The sequence below is a fragment of the Denticeps clupeoides genome, chromosome 1 (assembly GCF_900700375.1).
Source record: "Denticeps clupeoides chromosome 1, fDenClu1.1, whole genome shotgun sequence".
In the NCBI taxonomy this organism is placed as follows: Eukaryota; Metazoa; Chordata; class Actinopteri; order Clupeiformes; family Denticipitidae; genus Denticeps; species Denticeps clupeoides.
Window position 1 is genome coordinate 39,408,681 of NC_041707.1, and position 23,493 is coordinate 39,432,173.

General features: G+C 42.4%; 3 protein-coding genes across 3 annotated transcripts; all 3 read right to left on the minus strand.

The window, feature by feature from the left end:
- Positions 1-2,065: 2,065 nt before the first annotated feature.
- On the minus strand, positions 2,066-4,897 carry LOC114786676 (uncharacterized). The gene is made up of 5 exons (XM_028974020.1): positions 4,870-4,897; positions 2,883-3,290; positions 2,518-2,631; positions 2,393-2,430; positions 2,066-2,204 (listed from the first exon to the last, which is right to left on the minus strand). The coding sequence occupies exons 1-5, from the start codon at positions 4,895-4,897 to the stop codon at positions 2,079-2,081; spliced, it is 714 nt and encodes a 237-aa protein (XP_028829853.1). The 3' UTR covers positions 2,066-2,078.
- A 1,910-nt stretch (positions 4,898-6,807) lies between these two features.
- On the minus strand, positions 6,808-8,016 carry LOC114786731 (uncharacterized). Its single transcript, XM_028974152.1, has 5 exons — positions 7,993-8,016; positions 7,578-7,905; positions 7,214-7,315; positions 7,049-7,092; positions 6,808-6,951 (listed from the first exon to the last, which is right to left on the minus strand). Exons 1-5 carry the CDS (start codon positions 8,014-8,016, stop codon positions 6,820-6,822), a joined length of 630 nt encoding a protein of 209 aa, XP_028829985.1. The 3' UTR covers positions 6,808-6,819.
- Positions 8,017-20,784: 12,768 nt separating this feature from the next.
- Positions 20,785-22,148, minus strand: LOC114786785 (uncharacterized). Its single transcript, XM_028974281.1, has 4 exons — positions 21,703-22,148; positions 21,323-21,442; positions 21,201-21,232; positions 20,785-20,928 (listed from the first exon to the last, which is right to left on the minus strand). Exons 1-4 carry the CDS (start codon positions 22,094-22,096, stop codon positions 20,785-20,787), a joined length of 690 nt encoding a protein of 229 aa, XP_028830114.1. The 5' UTR covers positions 22,097-22,148.
- Positions 22,149-23,493: the final 1,345 nt, after the last annotated feature.

The window sequence follows — 23,493 nt, forward strand, 5'->3', positions numbered from 1 at the left end:
CCCTTGGTGAGCAGTGGGCAGCAATGACAGGCGCCTGGGGTGCAGTGTGTGGGGACGGTGCTTTGCTAAGTAGCACCTTGGCGGATAGGGATTCAAACTGGCAGCCTTCTGATTATGGGGCCGCTTCCTTAGGCCAGAAGGTTTCCTGGGATTTAAAGTCTCAGTATCTGATTTATCTGCTTCTCCATTCTCATAGCAGCTTTAAACAACAACAACATCTTATATAGCCCAAAATCACATACACTATGTCTCTGTCAGACCGGCGAGCTGACGGGGGAAGGAATCGCAGAGGCGGGACATGCTGGGAATGGTGGCCGAAAACAATTTAAACAAAGGGGAGAACACAAACAAACCCGCAGGCGTGTGGCGATGGCCAGAACTCAAAATACAGACACACTTGCAATGTCAAGTTCCCGAAAATGTCGGCGCTCCAGAAGGGGCCGAGTTCCAGTCTTTTATAGGCTGTCCGGATTGGGCACAGGTGATAAGTCCAGGTGCCATCAGTCCTGACAGAGCCCCACCTCCAAGGGCTACGTCCTCGGAGCCCCAGCAGTACCATCAGTGGAGGGCGCATGGAGGGTGGTGGACGTCTTCTCGTGACGTCCAGCTGGGGAACGTCTGGGCAGAGGGAAGGCGGGTCGACGACCGGAGCTAGGAAGGCGTCTTCCCCGCGAGGCAGCTCCGCCAGTGCAGTTTCTGGCTGGCGACCTCCCGTCGCCCTGGTCCACCAGCTTACCTCCGCATCACCGCCTTCCTCCTCGCTGTTGTCGCACCTCTGGGAGTGACGTGGGTCTCCACAGACCCTGCGATGATCCTGGACGGGCACGATGGGCGGAGCCATTCCAGCACCGACCGCCCAATCGGCGTCATCCTTGTCATAGTCCGTGTCGACCTTGTACCCTCGGAAGTCACATGGGTCTTCACGGACGTCGCGACGATCTCGGACACGCGCGCTGGGTGGAGCCATCCCGGCCCCGACCGGCCAATGAAAATTCATCGGCACTTTCGTCATCCATGTCCTCCCACCGGTGACTCCGAGGGTCGTCCACACTGCGGACATCCCGGACCCAGGGCGCGATTAACTCCCATGGGCAGTACTCTGGCCATTCGGGCTTCTCACACCCCTGGAAGTGACGTGGGTTCCCCGGACCTTGTGACGATCGTGGACGGCGAAGCCCAACTCGCGTCTCCAGTGCTCTCGTCGTCGTCCGTGTCGTCCCAGTCCACGGGGAGCCTTGCCATCAGAGCGCAGAATTCCTGGCTCCACATGGCGAAGATCGCGGGGGTCGCATCCTCTGCTCTCGCTGCCCACGTCACTTCCTCGCTGCTGCCGACGCCACCGTCTTCGCTCCGCTCTCCCCCATGGCTCATCGGGGAGAAAGCGCTCCACCAGAACGAGTGTCGCGTCTCTCCCCTGGCATCCTTTTTGCGGTGCTTTTTGTAATCTGCATTTTACCTCTGCACATTCTGTCACGCTGGTGAGCTGACGGGGGAAGGAATCGCAGAGGCGGGACATGCTGGGAAGGGATTTTATTATAAATAATCGCGGCTCGGTGGCCGAAAACAATTTAAACAAGCGGGAGAACACAAACAAACCCGCAGGCGTGTGGCAATTGCCAGAACTCAAAATAAAGACACACTTGCAATGTCAAGTTCACGAAAATGTCGGTGCTCCAAAAGGGGCAGAGTTCCAGTCTTTTATAAGTCCAGGTACCGACAATCCTGACAGTCTCAATGGGCTTTGACAGGCCCTACAGTTGACACCCCCCACGCTTGACCCTTCTGCACACAAGGAAAAACAACACAGCTCCTCCTACACCAGAACTACCTTGTAGTTACCACAGCATGGGTGGCATTACAGTACAAGTGTGATGTTTTCACATGTCCAACAAAACTAGTAAAACAGCAGGAAAAGTCACCAGTTCATGTCATTTGGTTTACAACAGAGTACACAGAATTCTGAAATAATTACAATTGCATGATTTTGGATCAACAAATATTGTTTATTTGTTGATCACCTGAGAAGCATCTGCAATGCCGGACGAATGAACTCCATGCCGCTGGCACCGAGTTCCTGGTCACGTTCGCTGAGACTGAGCAACAGTTGTGTAGAGGACATGGTGCTCGTCTCTCCTTCTTCTCTTTCGCTTCTGCTTCTGATGGGACGTGAAGCTCAGAGCAGCGTAATTTAATGAGTCGTCAGGCTAGAACGAAGAAGAAAAAATGTGAAAAAGAACCGTAATCTTTTCTAATGTAACTAGCAAAAATTTACATGTGTATTTTATACAGATTTTATGTAAGTTTATATTTATTTCTAAAAAAATAATAATAATAAAATAATGGCACAACAATCATTCGTATGGTGATAAATGGTAAAACATGCAATGCGTACTTGCTCAGTGGGTGTGTTTGTCTTGTTTTTGTTACGATCTGAAAGATGGAGTCATGATTTAAAGACAGTTTCTAGCATCTTTACAGTCGAACATTTAATTAAAAAATGTTTAAATAAATAAATACCTGTATAAAGCCGTTTTTTCCACAGAATCACAAAGACCACATTTATTGTTAGAGACATGATTAAAACAGGAGACGTGGCAGCAGCATAAACTCTCAGTATGAAAGAGTTATGTCCTAAAAAAAAATCATATAAAGACATACTTTTAATAATTTGTTTTAAACATTTTTTATTTTTAATTGATTTATAGGATTTAAAAAAAATATATCAAACACAAAATGACTTTTATAGACTCAGTTTCACATTTAGGCATTGATCTACATTAAAAGAAAAATTCTCAGAAGATGAACATTTAAATATACTTTTAGTCTAGAACTTGGCTTAATGCAGGAAACTTACACTCTGAAATTTTATTAATAAAACTTACTAGAAATTTCCAGTTTAGTTCCATTGCCAAACACGATCCGTCCACATGCCGCCACGGCACAGTAGTAGGTTCCAGCTTCAGTGGTGCTGAGGCTCCTCTTGGGGAGATGGTAGACGCAGTTCTGGGTAGAAGATCCAGCCTCAGGGTTCTTCTCACACCCAGCACTCCTGTCTCCATGGGCGTAGATGATTCCAGGATGGGATCCTGGTGTTCCGTGTCTGAACCAGTACACACTGTGTTCTCCTGCACAGCCTCCAGAGACGACTGTACAGTTTAGAGTCACGTTGTGTCCTTCAGACGCTGGATCTAGAAGAAAATGCTGCTGAACCTGAACCGTGGGAGAGTCTGAAAGGAGAGAAATTAGATTTTGTGTGATGTTACATTTGTGAAAGTAAATGCCGTAATTTTCTTACCATTGACATAAAGAAAGACTCCGTCTCCAAAACTCAATGCACGGAATATGTAGACAGCACAATAATAAGAACCTTCATCAGAGGCTTCAATCTGATTTATGATAAGATTAAAAGTGGTTTCAGTTTTTTGGTAACTAAAGCGGCTTTTGTCGGTGCCTTTTCTGTGTTCTACATCTTGGTAGTATGATGACATGATTGGCTGGAGTCCTTGTCCAGGGGCGTATTTGAGCCAAACCCAGCTCTCCACTGAAGTTAAGGAACAACTGCATGGCAGAGTAACAGAACCATGCAGATGAGAAGAAACAAATCTCTCTCCTTGGTCCACTGTGAAGTCGGCTGTAACATCTGAAATACACAAAAACTCTTGTGTCTGGATGTTTCTTTGCTAAAAATGTATCTAAATTATTTCCTAATGTTACTGCTGGATTTACTGGAAAGATCATATAGAAGGACACTTACATGATATTCGGCAGGTCATAATCAGCCCGAGCAGAGTAAACATCTTCATAGCTCCACTTCAACCTCTGACCGTGAAGCAGAAAGGTTCTTTCCAAGAAGCAGCAAGCAGGAAAAGCGTAACATTCTCTCTGATTGGCTGCTCTTTGGTGGACAAGAGTCAACTCCCTTAGATAGAAGCAGGCGGCGTCTGTACCCAGAAATCAACCAATCAGCCATGACACTAAACCCAGAGACACAGACCTGGACTACAACTGACTAACTGTATCTCAGTGACTGTTGTTGCTGTGTTGGACTTGTTGGTATTCGCACTTTTTTCCGCCCGTCTAGAATGGTCGTCGTACCCAATCACACATCTGCCAACACGTGTGTCCATGTTCTTTTAAACAAGGTTTCAGTCTCGATGGCTGTACTTTAAAAAAGACATGTTTGATTGTACAGTTTAATTTTTTTTTTTTAGGTCACTTTTAAGTCTCTTTTTTTTGGTAAAAGCACCAAAGTTTAAACTATTTCATTGGCACAACATCACATTTTGTCAAATGGTTGATGCTGTTGATAAGTTGTAAGTTCTCGTCCATGCTCTGATGCTACTGCTGGATGGTTTATTTAGCCTCTAAATAGGACTGCTATTCCGCTCCCCACCAGCAAGAGGCAGCGTGTGGTTAAGTGTGGTGTAAGCGTGGATTAGTGACCTTCTTTAAAATTTTTATTCAGTCTATAGATCCTGTCTGACTTGACTGTAAATCACATATGATACTTTGAAAAAATACTCAACTCCTGAAATATATACCACTATGGAGTTTATTTATTTGTGGCGGACTGTGTTGAGGCTGTGGTGGCCTAGTGGGCAAGAAAACAGAACTGTAATCGGAAGTTTGCTGGTTTGAATCCTGATCAACTAAAGCGCCATGGAGCTTTAGTGGTCCCCGGAAGGAGTTGGATTACATGCAGAAACCACATTTCACTGTGTGCACTTAGTGCTGTTCTATTCTGTGGCACATGTGACAACTAATCACTTTCATTTTTTGTCATAAGAAAGTCACTGGTTTTCCTGTCATTTTTTAATTCAGTAAATTTTTCCAATACAGTTCATACTTATGGCCTTGATGACATCTTACCTGCAGCTTTAAAGGTGATGAGAAACATTATCTACAGACTGAATTTAGCTGTTTCAAAAACTTCTGTCTGCATGTATGGTCTCCTCAGACCTGGAACATCTGAACAATAATGACAGTCTGAGGGCACAGCCAATAAGAGTTAAGGAGAGGTACCTTCTTTCTGATGAAGGGTCCACAGGGGACAGGAATCAAAGAGCCTGTGCTGTAATTAGGATGGTAATATCCTAGTGGTTAGAACACTCACCTATGAACCACTGGTTCCAACCCCACTTAGTACCATTGTGTACCTGAGCAAGACACTCGAGTGTCACCAGGGGGACAGTCATTATAACTACTGATTGTTAGGCCCTCTGGATAAGGGCATCTGATAAATGTAAAAATGTAAAAAGTACATTTAATGTTGTCCCACAATAATTCATCTTGTTTAAATTTGAACCAGTGAACGAAAGCTTTGTCGTTGAGACTAAGATAACTTGCTGCCCATTCACATTTGTGCTGGGTCCTAATCACCCCCAGATTTTGCCTTTAATCCTTCATATAATTGTCTCTCCCACACCTCATGTCATGCATTGTATTTTATACTGTGTGTCTTTAGTTTTGTTCATGTGTGTTTCTGGCCATCGAGCCATCTTAATATTCATTTATTAAAACCATTCGTCATTCATGATGTTGCCATACCGTGTCTCTTCCGTTACCCCGAGCGGCATGACACAACATAACTGGGAGACGAGACTGGGCTGATAACTGGTTAATCAGTTTTGATGTATTTAAAACCAAGATGAACCACACAGGCAACAGAAATATATAATATCAATATTTCATTTACATTTACATTTAAGAGCGACTTACAAAGTGCTTTCACGTTACCATCGGTTACCATCAATTCTGGTTCATTAGGACCCCCAACTATGTTGTAGTTTCTATACTTAAGTCAGACAATAAGAAGGTTACAAGTTAATCTAAATATTCTATATAGAAGAAGGTGTTCCCCCGTGGACTGGGAAGACCCGGACGACGACGAGAGTGACAGAGACGCGAGTTTGGCAGTCGGTGCCGGGATGGCTCCACCCATCATGCCCGTCCACAATCGTCGCAAGGTCCGTGATGACCCATGTGACTTCTGGGGAGCGATGAGGACTGTGAGAGAGAGCCGGACAGCGAGGAGGAAGACAGCGATGCCGGCCCTTTTTAACATCCTGTTACGTGTACTTTGCTGCTCTTCCCTCCATCTCAGACGCGGACAAGGTCACCACCATCCTCACGTGTCTGATTGGGTCAGCTATCACTACTGTCCCTGTAACTACTGATTGTAAGTCGCTCTGGATAAGAGCGTCTCATAAATGCTGTAAATGTAAACATATATTTTACAGTAAGGTTCTGGATACCACAGCTGAGTTTCATACTGTAAAACAGTTACATTACATTTACAGCATTTACCAGACGCCCTTATCCAGAGCGACTTACAATCAGTAGTTACAGGGACAGTCCCCCCCTGGAGCAACTTAGGGTTAAGTGTCTTGCTCAGGGACACAATGGTAATAAGTGGGATTCGAACCCGGGTCTTCTGGTTCATAGGCGAGTGTGTTACCTACTAGGCTACTACCACCTTTTAAGCAATTATATTCCTCACCGTATATTTTACAATTAAAAATTTATACCGTAAATTGTAGCTTTCTTTTTTTGATGATGTAATATTAACTGTTTCTTTACCTTTATTCTTCATAGAGAAAACATCCATCAAAATTTGCAGATTTTAGAGTATGTGCACAGAATCCAGCACAGGAGCAAGGAGGCTAAAGCAAGAAGGCCAAATTTATTAAAAACTGGATTCATTTAACAAATTGATATTAAACAGGTTCTTAAGATTTAGAAAGGGAAAACCAGATTTTGGGTATTTTAAATTCTTTAAAAGTTGAGTCTGGGTAACGTCGTGTTCTGAGCAGGTTCTTATTATTTCACGGTGCTGCATCCAACACGTGCATAGAGAACGTCGGGCTCCTCTCTTTTCCTTCTCTTTCCCTTTGGTTTTTGGTGAGATGTGAAGCTCAGGGCGGCGTAATTTAACGAGTCTGCGTCGCCACACTGAAAAACAGATGAAAAAGAGGTTAAAAAAAGAGGATGGAAACGCTGAAGCACCGTACCACTCGTACAAGAACTCGGAAAATGTGTTACAACTTACTTGCTGGTTTGTTGCAGTGGGCACGTGGGTGTTGGAACTTTTATCTTAAATATATATAAAATGGAAAAAGTGAAAACCCAGCAGGTCTGTTCATCACAGATTCTACTAATAATCAGTGTGAGAACATTTGAAGCAAATCATCCAAAAATAAGATAAAATGTAAACCTGCTCGCAGGGCTTTTCTCCACAGAAGCACAAGAGCGATGTTTGCAGTGACCGAGATGATAACAGTAACGATGAGAGCCGTGACGCCGCTGCCATTAGAACCTGTTATAATACAGAATCAGGATTACTCGTTTACTAGTTTAAAGGCTTCATTTTATTTATTGATGCATAAAATATGTCAAGGAGTGAGAACCATACGGGCGCGAGGGACAAATTATTAATATTTTCTTATTAATATTTTCTTAAGGAAAAATAATTAAGGATTTCTTCATATCCTTTTGATCTGTAGATCACCCAAAATGTCAGTTACCTATATGGGTCTCAGCACTCCATGTTATTTATTGAGACATTTATAACTTCTTACTTGATATTTCCAGTTGAATTCCATTGCCGATCGTTATTTGTCCACACGCCGCCACGGCACAGTAGTAGGTTCCAGCGTCGGTGGTGCTGAGGTTCCTCTTGGGGAGATGGTAGACGCAGCTCTGTGTAGAAGAACCAGCCTCAGGGTTCTTCTCACACCCAGCACTCCTGTCTCCATGGGTGTAGATGATTCCAGGATGGGATCCTGGGGTTCCGTGTCTGAACCAGTACACACTGTGTTCTCCTGCACAGCCTCCAGAGACGACTGTACAGTTTAGAGTCACGTCGTCTCCTTCAGACGCTGGATCTAGAAGATAATGCTGCTGAACCTGAACTGTGCAGGAGTCTAAAAAGGGGGAAGGAGATCTTCAGTGAAGCTGGATCAGTAAATGTCTGTTACTACAGATTTTACTGACCTTTGATAAAGAGGAAGACTCCATCTCCACAATAAAATTTGTTGTGCCAGTTGACACCACAACAAAGATAAGATCCTTCATCAGAAGCTTCAATGCTCTTTAAGATCAAATTAAAGCTCTTGTCACTTGTTTCAGCATCCAGTTTGGATCTGTTGACTTCTTCTTCAAATGAGACTTGATTGTAGTATGAAGAGACAATAGGTTTAATCTCATGTCCCGGGACGTGTTTGAACCAAAACATTCTCAACGGTGACTTTCTGTTGAAGTAGCACGGCAGAGTAACAGAACCTCCTAGAAGAGAGGAAACAGTACGCTGCCCCTGATGGACCCTGGTATCAGACGAGATGTCTGAAATGCAGTAAAGACCGTGTGCTGATCAGGAATAAAGTGTCAAAAAATATATTTTTATTTAATATCTTTAAATTTAAATCACACTTACATGATGATTGCCAGATCAGAATCAGTCCAACCAGGAAGATCATCTCTGCAGCTGAGCTTGATAGTCTGACTGTGAACCAGAAAGGCTGAACTTTCATCTCCAACACTCAGCAAGAAGGAAGAAGTTCACTTTGACCTGATTCTACACCCATGAGGGGCACCAGACAGCAAATGCTCAGAATTAACAGTGAAATCTGTCAATCACCAGACGTACAGTCTGGGGTCACAGGGTCTGACTTTCTGAATTCTGGAATTCCTGTCAATGGACTAAAAGTAAAAGTTATTTTAATGGACAAACAGAAGTATGATGGAATTTAAAAATGAAGAGGAATAAATAGGTATAGAGTAGACACATTTATATTTTTCACACAGTACTGTCATGTTGCATTCGCTCAATGACTATTTAGGTTTGACTGAATAGTAGAACAACTACGTCAAATATTGCTTCTATGCTATAATGGACTGGATGACGTTGCAGGTCATATGATCCATATGACATTGGAGGAGGAGCCTCCCGTGATGCTGCTAGGTGTGCAAAATCCAGGCATAAAGAGTAAATCTCGCTATATTAACTCATTATCTACATTACTGTGAGCACCGTGTTTGGAATTATTAAACATCTGTCAAAGTTAATTTGCTGAGGAATCACCACACTCTTAAGGCTATTTGCCAACATTGCCATTTTCTGAATAAGTACACGTTATTCAAATGTTATTTTTTATATTTGATATCGTACACAAGCACAATGAGGACTTCTGTTACTGATTCTCCATGCTAATATTCAAAAAGATTAATAGTAGATTAATAGTACCGTATTCCCACAATTGTGCAAGTGTTTGAAGACAAGTTGTATTACAAGTTTTGAATTGAACATCTCATCTAGGGTCACTTGGACTGAGTTGTGACAAGCTGCAATTTAATTCTCAAACACAGTAGAAATACATTCATATGGATGTAATGTGGAATGTTGCACTCAACACAAGTGTCATTGTGAAACACTGCAGCACAGCACACGGTGACACGGTGCAATGTGTCCTCTGTATTGAACCATCACCCTTGGTGAGCACCCTTGGCGCCCGGGGAGCAGTGTGTGGGGACGGTGGTAGTGGCCTAGTGGGAAACACACTCGCCTATGAACCAGACAATCCAGATTCAAATCCCACTTACTACCATTGTGTCCCTGAGCAAGACACTTAACCCTGAGTTACATTAAATGCTGTAAATATGAATGTAATTGCTTTACTCAGTGGCACCTCAGTGGCACCTTGGCGGATCGGGATTTGAACCTGCAACCTTCTGATTACGGGGTCACTTCCTTAACCGAAGAATTATGGAAATATAATGGAAATATTTTTTTATGTTAGACACATTTAAATGTTTTAAATATTAGTCAAAGACAACACAAGTAAACACAGAAATGTGGCTAAGTCAAGAATTTGGTTATTAAGGGAGAAAAACAATCCAAACCTACATGGCCCTGTGTGGTGTGACAAAGTGGTTGCCCCCTAAGTCTAATAACTGGTTTGGCCACCTTTATTATCAACAACTGCAATCAAGCATTTTCAATAACCTTCAATAAGTCTTTTTCAGCGCTGTGGAGGAGTGTTGGCCAATCATCTGTTGCAGAATTGTTGTAGTTCAGCCACACTGGATGGTTTTCGAGCATGAACCTTGCATCAAGTCATGCATCAGCATCTCAGTAGGATTCAGGTCAGGACTTCCAGGTTCCATTTAATCACAGCAAGTCTTCCAGGTCCTGAAGCAGCAAAACAGCCCCAGACCATCACGCTACCACCACCTTATTTTACAGTTGGTTTGATGTTCTTCTTTTTCTGAAATGCGGTGTTACTTTTATGCCAGATGTAATGGGGGACACACACCTTCCAAAACGTTCATCAAGATCTTTCCTGGCAAAATTGAGAGGGCCCTTAATGTTCTTTTTGCTCAGCAGTGGTTTTGTTCTTGGCATATTTTTGCCCAGTCTCTTTCTTATGGTGGAGTCATGAACACAGACCGTAACTGAAGCAAATGAGGCCTGAAGTTCTTTGGATGTTGTTATGGGGTCTTTTGTGGCTCTTGGATGGGTCGTTGCTGTGCCCTGGGGATCATTTTGGTCGGCCTGCCACTTCTGGGAAGGTCCACCACTGTTCCATGTTTTCACCATTTGTGGATAATGCCTCTCACTGTGGTTCACCGTCAGTCCCAAAGCTTTAAAAATGGCTTTAGAACTTTTTCCAGACTGCTAGATCTCAATTACTTTCTTTCCCATTTGTTCCTGAATTTCTTTGGATCTCGGCATGATGTCTCACACCTAAGGAAGCACATGGACGTCCCAGAGGACCACCCGGAGCCGGAGGAGGCTGTAGACGCCAGAACCAGAACCCAAAACCTTTCAACACAACTATCACAAATACATATTTAATGCTAATGACTGGTTAAATGTCTTTCTATCCTCGAGGTACAATAACACTGGAAGGGGTAAGTTGTGTGCAGTTGTTCTGCAGTTGTTCACCTCAATGGCTCTCGCCCCACACTGAGCTGTTGGCTGCCGTCGCCTGCCACACAGGAAATGATGCGTAGCTCCTCCCACAGCAGGCGGTCTCTCATTTTTACCTTAAATGGCGAAGCACCACTTCCCATACAATTGGGGAGTTGTGATTTGTGGTCTTGCGATGCGATCTTGACTGACACGTTGTCTCATTTCTATGCTTTTATCTTGCTGCTTCTTCCTTTTTGTGTTGTCTTGGGTTTCCTCTGGGTTCTCCAGTTTCCTTCCGTGGTCTGAAGACATTCATGCTGGTGCCTGTGGGTGTGGTTGTATTAGTGAAAGGACTAAAATGTCCCAGAATTTGCCCTGGAAGCCACCACCCAGCTCTAGATTTAGCAGTTATGGATATTGAGTCCATCAGTGTTGCCAGATTGGTAGAAAGTTTCTAACAGACATTTCACAAAGAGGCAAAAGAGTATGAATATCTTTAGAAAATATTAAATTACTTAATATACTGTCTTATCGAATACATTTTTTGAAACAAAAAATTGGAGCAATTCATGTAAATTAGAGCAATAGGGTCACAACAGATAAATATGTAATAAAGAAAAAATACACACAACAAGGTACGTACAAATGGTATGCATAGTTTTACACGTTTATTTCTAAATCTGTCCATCACTGTTTAGTGCTGGATGCAACCTGTGCATATACCACACCAGCGTCTTCCCTCGGTTTTTCCTTTTGCCACGATCTGAAGCTGACGGCAGCGTAATCTGAATCTGTCTCATCGTGCTGCATCAGAAATAAACCCATTAAAAAAGAAAGTCATTAAAAAAAAACACAACAAACAGCATGCGCTACTCCTCAAAATTTAGAAATATTTTTTTTTGTTTGTGAATTTTTAATTATGCTCAATTGTGTTCTTTCATTGAAAAAACCAGGATATTTCTGGGCTTCTGATCTCTAATTAGGGTATTAGAGTATAACATACATTAAGGTATTTTAGGTTAACGATGGAATACTTACTTGCAGATTTGGTTCAGAGGGCCTCTGTACATTTGCTCTGTCAGCCACTTAAAAATAAATTCAGCCGAAAATCAACATTTTTCAACATTCTCTGCAATATAATTGTTGGAAAATGTATATAAGTTATCATGCTATTAACCTTTACTACCTTTTTGACATATATATCCCACATGTATTAAACTCTATTAATCCTTTTGACATATATATATATCTCGCATGCATTAAACTATATTAATCTTTTTAATATGCGCACTACATTGAATCATTAGTCTCTTCAGAAACTGGTGGGCTAAAGGCTGTTTGCAGAACAGAATGACCGCGACTTGATAAGAGGAGGCCTGCAGCCGCGGAGAAGCAAGAAAAACAAGAAGACCTTGGCGATGGAGCGTCTACCAAAGAGACAACCCTACATGCAAATTATAAGCTTATTTGGTGTGATCCTGTGATGAATGTACCGCCCTATTATTGAATAAAAAGAGAGGAAGCGGAAGAGACGGCAGAGCTTTTTGGAGGCTGCTGTATTGGTCGTCTCTGATCGCTCTCCTTGCAAGTAAAAGAGCTCAACTTCTTCGTGTCATTCTTCTCTGGTTTATAAGTGTTGGAACGGCGTACAACTCTAACAATAATCTTCCTTTCCTTGCTTGTAAGGATCTTTTTTTGTGTCTGAAGAACTGTAGCCAGGACATTTCAGTGAATATCACAGCATCATAATAAATAAATGTACCTGCTCTTCTCCACAGAAGCACCAACAGGATGTTTGCTGATGCAGAGATGATAAAGATGAGGGCAGATACAGTGCATAACACCATGCTGTGGATGTTGTCACCTAAAGCCGTACATAAAAAAATACAGTTTAAAATAAAAAAAAAGAAATTCCTGAATTTCTTTACAATAAATACATTACATACTGCACAAATATGACCAGTTTGGCCCATTTTTTGTGAAGGTCTTAGTGCAACTGGCACTTTTTCGTGGTTCGTGGTTCGTGCATATTGTGTGCAGACTGACTCTGTGTTAATGCTGTGATTAAGCAGTGGCTGGAATACCTACTTTTCGTAGGTTCTCCAGGAACATGACTGAGACTCACCAGTAACTTCCAGCCTGGCCCCTTTCCCAGTCACTATCCGTCCACATGCCGCCACGGCACAGTAGTAGGTTCCAGCGTCGGTGGTGCTGAGGTTCCTCTTGGGGAGATGGTAGACGCAGCTCTGGGTAGAAGAACCAGCCTCAGGGTTCTTCTCACACCCAGCACTCCTGTCTCCATGGGTGTAGATGATTCCAGGTTGGGATCCTGGTGTTCCGTGTCTGAACCAGTACACACTGTGTTCTCCTGCACAGCCTCCAGAGACGACTGTGCAGTTTAGAGTCACGTCGTCTCCTTCAGACGCTGGATCTAGTAGATAATGCTGCTGAACCTGAACCGTGGGAGAGTCTAAAAGTGGAAGGAGATCTTGAGTGAAATTGAAAGAAAAAAGTAAATTAATGTCCTTTTACTCACCACTGACGAAGAGAAAAACTCCATCTCCAAGGTAGAAATGGTTGTACCAGTAGACACCACAGTAATAGGTTCCCTCATCAGAGGCTTCAACACTTTTGAAGGTCAGATTAAAACTGTTCTGGTTCATTTTAATCTCCAGATTGGATTCTTCAGCTCCTTTCTCAAATGTATAGCTCTGGTAGTATGATGACACAACAGGTATAAACGCTCGCCCTGGGACGTGTTTCACCCAAACCCAGATCTCCACAGCATCTTCAGAGCTGCTGCACGGCAGAATAACGGAACTTCCCCGTTTTGAGGCCACTGCAGGCTGCCACTGGTGGACCATGATGCCAGAGATGCTGTCTGGATGAGATAATGAGATAAGAAAAATTCCCAAATAACCAAAACATTGATAACCCGTCATGGATTTCGTCAATTCAAAACCAGAACAACACTAGTTTAAGCCACACTTACATAAAAAAGAGCCAAGAAGAAATAGGTCAGCTATGGTGATCATCTTTCCGTTTTCTCTTGACTGTCTGACAGACCGACCCGAAAGGCTGAACTTTCATCTCTAGGGCTCAGGATGTAAAGTCCTCTCCGATTGGCAGCACTTGGTGGCATGTTGCCACCCATACCATTCACCCATTCGCTGGAACTCCAACGCCAGGCATTACCCAGAACCCCCCTACCTTGTCGTGCTGGCATATCCAACCAGGTACATTTGAGGCTCAGATCAATGCATTGATAATAAATACGTTCACACAGAGCATATTCACTTTAATGATGACCGGTGTCTCATTTAATTACGTTGCCGAACCCCCTTTGCTGAGAGACAGAAACACAAAACCCAGAAGTGTGTAATTTCGTGTAAATGATCTATATTTTAATTTTTGATAAATCCAACAACCTGAATAATCTGAATCCATCAATCTGAATAAATCTGTCCGTTCTTTACATTGGGGAGGGAGGGAGACCCGACATGGAAGGCCTAACATGAGACCATGGGCCCCATTTTGATGACCTGATGACCTGATGACTTCATGTAATGCACAAAGCATAAAAAGCATTTATGGGTGTGTCCAGTGCACTTTTCCACACCTCACTGACCACTTCAATCAGAGTGAAACACGCGCACCTCATTGGTCAGGATTGTGCAACCAGATACATGGTGGACAAGTGCCTTAGGTCCTCCAACCTGAACCCTCCAACCTTAACAAATTTTCATTTTTAACAGAACCCCGTTTAGGTGATGAATTAAATATCAATATTTGTAAGGTCGGGCTGCTTTGAGGGAGCACCAGCATTGTTGCCGAGCGGCTGTACGCGGCAAGTCCTCAACACACGTGCTGCTGTTCCGTCCCTTGCCAGCAAGTGGCGATGTGATGTTACACTCAGAAGATCTCAAGGACCAACGAATGGATGATGTTTTGCAGTGGAGGTCCTTCCTGATTTAGCTCTGAATTAGAACAAGTGTAATTGTCTTTGCTTGCAGTATCAGCTCGTGTTTCTTCTACAAGCCCCGTACCCACTTCCAGTAATGGCCGCAGCTTTGTCTCGTCATGGAAACTGCTAACTGTGTCTCTGGGTGCTGAGGTCTGTGGGTTTCGATGCTCAGTGGTGCGAAATGCAGGTGTTGTGGGTCAGTCTGTGCAGCCCACAGCCGTCTGTTTTTGTGTGTGGTTCCCATCAAGCACAGTGTGGTGGAAAATGACCATGGCTACTTCTGGAAACATGTAAATAATTGAACAACATAATACAGTACATTGTTTAAATGAAAATGGAATGGAAATGTGTTTCATGTATGGCTTAATGCATTTGCATGGATGATGATCTGTTGATGTCACTTCATCATCGTTCATCACCCAAAAAGTGAGGCCTCCTCTGATGTCTTTCATGCATCAGGGAGTGACGCTGATGATGACACCTCCTGCATCACTACACGTCCTACGCACATTTTTCAGAGGAACGATGATGTCTCTGTGGACAGGGTTGGAGACGAACCCATGATGATTTGCAGTCAATCTAGCTGGTCTACCTCTGAAAGCCATCCGACCTCTACAACTAATACAGAACGCAGCAGCACCTTCTCAAATCCTCCCACACCACCACGTTCAGACGTACTGTATGTGATTTTGGGCTATATAAGAAATAAAGGTTGTTGTTGTTGTTTTCACAGGACTGCAGTTCTGTGCTTAATAAGATCTCCACACCTCTAGTTCCTGTATAATTATTCCACTGCATGGCTACTTGCTGCAGAGATTGCTCTTCTAATAAACCCCATGTTCTCATGTTCTCATGCACCCTGACAGCCCCTTGCTGGACAGTCTAGGTCCAGCTTTTTAATTGCATTTAGTCTACAGAGCATATTGATTTATTTTAAGCCAGAAACTAGAATTAACCACTAATTAATTATAGCATCAAGTATAGCAATTTACTGTAATTATGTGATGTTCATTTTAGCAGATGCAAATAGTTGCAGTCATTACTTACAGTTTGCTTCTCCTGTGGCGGGTCAGATTTAAAACAATATAAACAGTAATTGGTCAGATTACTTTTTTAATTTTTTTAATTACATAAATAAAAAATCTGCTTATATCCTTTATGTGTCATATTTTCATTGTGGAATTCCAGTGGACCCTGGAGTATGAACCCGACCACAACTCAATGCGACCCCTATAAAAAGTTCAGCAGGTCACTTTTATTATTCTTCATCTCCCTGCATGGCACTGAATTGTGATGGATGAATATTATTTACACACTCATCGTTTTGGAAGAAGATGACAATGTCAACAAACAAAAAAAATCTGATTTTAGTTAGGATTTCAGATTTATTATCTACATCTACAGTGCATCTGATCTATGGAACAAGGAACGTAACACAAGATAAGGGTGAAACAAGACAAGTGTCTGCGCCTGGCAAGACATTTTGCATAATTATGGTCCTTCCTGCTGCTTGTGTCTGACCTCAGAGTAAACCGCAACCTCTCTGCTGATGTTCCTTCTTCCATTTCTGGGGGTTGATGGCTCACTTTTGAACTTCACAGCAGCGTAGCTCAGAGGTCCTGCATCTTCAACCTGAAAAAGTAGTAAACTTGACCAGCTATTGCTTAACTTTCTGGAATCTTAGGGTGCAGCACACCCCTTCTTTTAAATGGAAGACAAAAGAAAAAGTATTTACATTTTTTGTTAATTTACAATAAATGTACATTAAATGTATGTAATCTAATTTAAATACCATGTTGATGAATCACTAACATATCGATATTTTAATCAATAAAATTATATACATTTCTTCAAAGGATGAGGTTGGATGGCTAAGCATGAAAAATATAACTGTACCAATTTGGGTGATATTTGATATTTATCAATAATAATCTGTATGATTGGATTAATGTTAATCAGAAAAAGTATTGATCAAAGTCAGCGCTATATAGCTTGATTGCAGTGTTATAATTTCAGCTTTTTTAAAAAACGTCATTGAATAAACCATTATAACCAGTATCAACCCATACCCGATCAGATGGGGTCATGTCTTCATTTCTTGAACCTTCAAAAAAAAAAAAAAAACATGTATAAATATATACAAAACCAATATTTCTGCACGTGAGTGTGAGAATGGAAGTGTGGGCTGTTATCCGAACCTGATGAAAAGTGACGTTTGTACTTGTCTGCCACCAGTATAAATATCACAATTAATATAAGTATGTTTATTATGACCAAGACAATAACGGCTGGTTTGTGACCAGGCTGAGAAAGACCTAAAAGAGAGATCAAACTCTATTCAAGGGTAAATGTGCAGTTCTTTTCTCATTCATATTTCAATAAAAAAATAGTTTTCTAATTTTGCAATGATTCCTAAACACGCATGTCTAATGGTGTTAAATCATAAACCATACCTGAGATGCTCAGTTGTGTTCCTTTACCGAACAGCACCTCGGATTCCGTGGCCACGGCACAGTAGTAAGTTCCACCATCAGAGCGGGTGATGTTCTTCTTGTGAAGGTGGTAGACACAGCGCTCTGCAGGAGAACCAGAACATGCACCTCTCCTGTGTCCATAGGCGTGCATGAGTCCTGGATGGGATCCTCCTGATCCACGTCTGACCCAAAACACACGGTGTTCTCCTTCACACACCCTGGTTGGCAGTGAACACCGTAGAGTTGCATTATCTTCTGGACGGACTGTCTCAGAAATGGGATGCTGTAGGACTTCATTTGGCCTTAAGTCTACAATAAGAAAAATAAAGAGCCTATCATCTGGTTAATTTTTCTAATGGTGCATGTAATGCATTTAGTTACTCACCTTCGACCATCATAAAAGTTCCATCGCCAAAATAAAATCCATAAAAGCGATACACGGCGCAATAATAAAGTGCTTGGTCACGTGCCGTGACATTTACTAGTGTTAAGTTACATCTGCTACTTTCCACTTGGAGTCTGAGTTTGGACGTTTCCTCGAGACGAGATCCAAACCGAGACGATGCAACGAGCGTAAGTCCATGTCCAGGGACCTGTTTGAACCAAGCCCACGAGAGCACATTGCCTGCAGCGACGTAGCACTCATTTACATTTACGGCATTTGGCAGACGCCCTTATCCAGAGCGACTTACAACGTGCTTTCAAGTTACCATCGATGAAGAGATCAATTCCGGTTCACTAGGACCCCCAACTATGAATACATCTATTTAATTCACTCTGTTGTAGATTCTAAATATTCTCTAAAGAGGAAGGTCTTGAGCTGTCGTTTGAAAATACTCAGTGACGGAGCTGTTCTGACCTCGAGGGGAAGTTCATTCCACCACCGAGGGGCCAAGACGGAGAAGAGTCTAGATGAATGTTTTCCTTTTACCTTCAGAGATGGAGGGACCAGGCGAGCAGTACTGGAGGCTCGGAGTAGACGAGGTGCAGTGCGAGGTGTAATAAGGGCTGTGAGGTAGGATGGTGCTGCTCCATGTTTGGCTTTGTAGGCCAGCATCAGTATTTTGAACCTGATGCGTGCAGCTACTGGGAGCCAGTGAAGGGAACGTAGCAGAGGGGTGGTATGGGAGAATTTGGGAAGGTTGAAGATCAGTCGTGCTGCTGCATTTTGTATGAGTTGAAGAGGTCGGATGGTACATAGTGGTAGACCAGCTAGAAGGGAGTTGCAGTAGTCCAGTCGTGAGATTACTAAGGACTCCAGAGTGGCGGAGCTTCCCAGATGAGGGACGGACATCAGTCGCCGGGGCTGATTTACTATGATACAAGATGTGAGATCTGGAAAATAAAAAATGCATGCAGGTTGTCAAAAAAAAGAAAAAACATTTATCTACAAAACTAAATACCAAGAGTGCATCAAACTGTTAAATTAAACTTACATGGCAGACACTCTATTACAATAAGTCCATATAAAAGAATCATGTTTGCGCTTTGGATGGCGCTCTGCTAATGGCTGGTTTACTTTTACCAGCTAAATAACCCTCAGTGAGGCACAGAACCACAAGCTGGTTTTACATGCAGCCTTCCGTCAAAGCCCAGTGACCCACCCCACCCCTCCAGTCTGTGGTCAGCCTTCTGTACTGACAAAAAAGCAACACGTTATATATCACGTAGAACGTATTAGAAAATACTTCATTTTAATATTTTTTTGCTCAAGTGCAGTGGCCCAGGTTTGGCAATACAAATTTAAACATCCAATACAGGGCAAAAGTTTGGACACGTCTTCTCATTCAATGTGTTGTCTTTATTTTCGTGACCATTTACGTTGGTAGATTCTCCCTAAAGGCATCAACACTATGAATGAACACATGTGGAGTTACGTACTTAACAAAAAAAGGTGAAATAACTAAAAACATTTTTCTAGTTTCTTCAAAATAGTACATAACTCTGTATTGTTTAGTTGGGGTGTTTGTAATGAGCGGCCTGTGAATGCAACACGTGTTTTTGATGCGTTTTGTTGCGTTCGATTGGTGTTTCACTGGCATTTGCTTGACTGTTTAACACCAGCCTGACGCCCTATTTGTAGTTTTGTATATTTACCTGGGGGGGGGGGGGGGGGGGGGGGTAGTATTTACTCTGTCCAGAGAGTTTCCTTGTGGTTACAATCTAAAACTTACAATCTAAATACTTAATGTTTAAAAAAATCCTCCTGAGACATGGTTTCGTACAGGTTCCATAGAGAACCAAGGGACATACGGTCTTCCAGGAAGTCATTTGTTTAATCCGGATTCTGTTAAAATCCCAGACATAGTGTCAACTATTAAGTCCACTTTATTACACAGTCACAGTCCAGCACAAATAGTGGTCAGTTCACCTTAGTTAGGACCACCCCCAGACCACCATCAGAGTCCAACGAAGAGGCAACCTGGTCCCTGGCAATGAGCTTCAGATGAGACGACTCGGCATGAAACGTACCAGAGGGTCTCCACAGCCACCACCACTGTAACAGCTAAAGCTCAGGGATCTTCAAATGGACCAGTAGCGTCATAATGGACATGCAATGTACTCCATGACACTGGACTAAAAACTACTCTGCACTGTACAGTACGTCCAAACATGGACAGATGCTCTTTGGACTTTTCCACCACTACTGGACTATTGGACTTTTCTCTTCTTGGACAAACCATCGCCAACCCTGCACTGACACTAATCACAGGCTCACTCTACCCTGGAAAGGCGTCCCTCTCTGTATCACTCCTTCCAAGGTTTCTTCCTTTCTTTTTCTCTCTCTCTTAGAGTTTTTTATTCTGTGCAGAAGGGTCAAGGGTGGTCGGGGTCAACTGTAGAGCCCGTCAAAGCCCATTGAGACACACAGTATGTATTTAAAAGAAATAAATGTTGTTGTTAGCAGTAGAGCTTTTTTATTTCTTCATCATTGCAACAGAGCTGTTATAAATGCAGGACATGAGGGACAAGTGTATGACTTCATATGCACTTTATTCACAAAAAAAACTTAAGGGCCTTTTACTGACAAACAGGGTAAAACTCTAAAAAAGATTAGACAAGGAGTCATGTGATACATAGGTGTACATAGAGAATCACAATACTGGACAGCCTAGAGTCAGGGACATTACAGGGACTTCAACAATAGACAGCAATATATTGTAACAAAAAATGACCAAAATCTTTTGATTCCTCCTTCAATATCCCGGTTAAGTTTGCTTAAGGTAAACTTCAGGTGAATGAAGTTAGGTGTTACTGAAGCAGCGGTTATACGGTGATATGTGGCTGATTTGAATATGTCTTCTCATATAGAAAGTCCAGAGTGGAATTACATGATAACAGGATCAGTCCAGATTCATCACATTAAGTAGTCAGGAGTTGAATCTGTGATTTTAGATGAGTATTTTTTACCATATTGACATAAACAGTAGGGCCCATCAGTATGGCTCTTCCTGCTGCTTGTACGTGACTTTAGTGTAAACTGCTGCCTCCCCATTCTCCTTTCTTCTGACTTTTCTGGTCGCCAGTGGCTTGTTGCTGAACTTCAGTGCTGCATAGTTCACTATATAAGTATCTTCAACCTGAATAATGAATTCCAATTTTAAGGTAAAGTGTACTCATTTATAGTAACATGCAGTAATGACCAGTATTATTGATATACAATAAAGGCTAAAAGCGAGAAGGTGTGTTCAACCTTTTGGCCTGTACTGTATGTTCGGGTACAATGCGCGAAAAACGTGAGTAGCAAGAGAATATATAATATGTTGTGTACATATGTAAAAATTGTAAATCAACACTTTTTTTTAAATAATTTCCAAAATCTGCAAGAATTATGTAAGTTTGCATTGCTTACTTGATCAGATGAAGCTGTTTCATTTGCAGAACCTATGACATTATAAAAAAAAAAAGGTGGCAAAATAGGTTTTAGATGATGTTGGAACTAAGATTTGAAATGAAATGAAAATAAAAACTGACCTGCTAAAAGACGACTTTTGAATCGACCTGCCAGCAGTGGAACAATCGCAATAAACAAAATGATATTTGCTGTGATCGAAACAAGAAATATCGGGTTCAGTAAGGTCTGAGGAGGTTGATCTGAGAAAACAAGACAAATTATAGTTACCAAACACATGCTGTTTTACCTAGTTATCTTAGCTGAAACCAAAAAAGTCGCCAGAGTTTAATTTATAGATTTTTTATTTAACCCTTTCATTTAGAAAACAATAGCAGACTGTAATGCAGCTAAACAATCTATTAATTTGGAGTGAATAAAAATGATAGTTATAAAAACAAGAATTTATAGCTTTTTTTTATTTAAATATGTACATTGTAAAGTTTTTGTTTTAATAAAGTACCTCTGATATTCAGTTCAGTCCCAGTTCCAAATATTATCCGTCCACACGCCGCCACGGCACAGTAGTAGGTTCCAGTGTCGGTGGTGCTGAGGTTCCTCTTGGGGAGATGGTAGACGCAGCTCTGGGTGGAAGAACCAGCCTCAGGGTTCTTCTCACACCCAGCACTCCTGTCTCCATGGGTGTAGATGATACCAGGATGGGTTTCTGCTGATCCGTGTCTGAACCAGTACACACTGTGGTTTCCAGAGCAGATCTTGGTGGGTACTGAGCAAGCTAAAGTCACACTGGCGCCCGGGTGGGCTGTTTCGGAAACTGGTTGTTGTTCAATGGCAAAATCTGAGGGATCTGTAGTATGAAGAAAATCTGTCACAGAAGCACTGATGTAGAGCATCATAACTCCAAAGGATTTAGGAAATTGTGATTACCAGTAACAGATAAGAAAGATGCCGAAATGAACTTCAGTTGGTTTAAGACGATCACACCACAGTAGTACGTTGCCACATCGTCCTTTGTCACTTGTTTAATAACCAGACGACTGTTGGCTCCATCGGTTGACAAGTTGAATCTCCCGTTGTTGAATCCGTCTAAAAAACTAGGGTTCCTCGCATTAAGATAAGGTTTTACCATACTCACAGGAGCCCGGCTTAGACCTTCCTTGTACCAGACAAAGACTTTTGTACTGGCTTCTGGTGTAGAGCACTCTATTGTCACGGTTTCCCCTGGTTCTGCTGTTTTAAGAAGAGCCGGTTGTCCTTGAATTCTGTCTAAAACAAATCCCCCAGAACATTGTACGAATGCAAATTCAGGGTCAAATATTGGGAAGGAGCAAAAATGCCACTCACTTGCCTTGAGAAGGAAAAGAAGGACCCAGAGCGTGATCATAGCTGCTTGTTTAGAAAGGTTATAGTGACGCATGCAGAGCGCCTTCAGCCGAGGCCAGCAGAACATGTCATTCTCCTGATTGGCTAGGGTCTAGTTTATTTGAAGAGATACGATTGGCTGTCTGGAGGACTTGCAGAGAATGAAATGCAGAGAATGTGGGGATGGTCAGACGTAACGTGTAACCAGATGAACTGTTTCTTCTGAATTCTGAGTCCTCTGAATCTGCCTGAAACCAAAACAGCTCTGACAGCTTGAGGCACGAACTCCATTAAAGCCGCAACATTTTAGCTGGAAGCTGAGGTGTGGGCTTCCATGTATCGGATTTGCAGATCCCTCAGATCTTTTATTGTACTGAGATCTGGGGGAAATGGAACAGAGTTTGGGTAGGTTGATCCACATGTATGCTTAGACCCAAGGTTTACCTACAGAAGATTGTCCAGAGCTGGTTCTGCAGGCTTGAGGTCTTCCCATTGTGCGTCCTGGTGCAACGTCTTCCAAGGTAAATGATGCAAACGTTCTTGTCTAAAAAAAAAATCTTGCTTAATCTGATCTTAATTCTTCCATTTGTTAATAGCCCAGTTTTCACACACTCTCATGCCAATTCTAGGAGGTCTAGTGGTGAACAGCTTTAATAGACTGTAGTATTTGACCAGTATTGACACTGTGTCAAAGTGAAGTGAAATGGATGTCTAGGACTTTAACAAAAAGCCCGAGAAAACAGATAGGTTTTGAGATTGGAAACCTATTCTGGCATGGGATTAGGCTTTTTACACGTCTATTTAACACTAGTCACACTTGATAATGAGCTTTAACCAGAGCACAGAGTTGACTGGAGTCAAGACGTGAGCGTGCAAGTGTGGAGAACGAGGGTGTCCCTGCCCTGTATAGCAAGACACCCCTCTCTGCTTG

Bases quoted from the DNA above. Each gene is read 5' to 3' on its own strand.
- LOC114786676 (XM_028974020.1), bottom strand. From the start codon at position 4,897: ATGTTTCTCATCACCTTTAAAGCTGCAG. The intron at 3,291-4,869 runs GTAAGATGTCAT...GTCAATGGTAAG, and splicing joins CATCACCTTTAAAGCTGCAG to AAAATTACGGCATTTACTTT. The intron at 2,632-2,882 runs GTAAGTTTTATT...ATTTTTTTTTAG, and splicing joins AACTAAACTGGAAATTTCTA to GACATAACTCTTTCATACTG.
- LOC114786731 (XM_028974152.1), bottom strand. From the start codon at position 8,016: ATGGAGTCTTCCTCTTTATCAAAG. The intron at 7,906-7,992 runs GTCAGTAAAATC...TGCACAGTTCAG, and splicing joins AGTCTTCCTCTTTATCAAAG to GTTCAGCAGCATTATCTTCT. The intron at 7,316-7,577 runs GTAAGAAGTTAT...GTATTATAACAG, and splicing joins AATTCAACTGGAAATATCAA to GTTCTAATGGCAGCGGCGTC.
- LOC114786785 (XM_028974281.1), bottom strand. From the start codon at position 22,096: ATGATGCTCTACATCAGTGCTTCTGTGACAGATTTTCTTCATACTACA. The intron at 21,443-21,702 runs GTACTTTATTAA...TTGTTTTCTCAG, and splicing joins GACTGAACTGAATATCAGAG to ATCAACCTCCTCAGACCTTA. The intron at 21,233-21,322 runs GTCAGTTTTTAT...ATAATGTCATAG, and splicing joins CAAAAGTCGTCTTTTAGCAG to GTTCTGCAAATGAAACAGCT.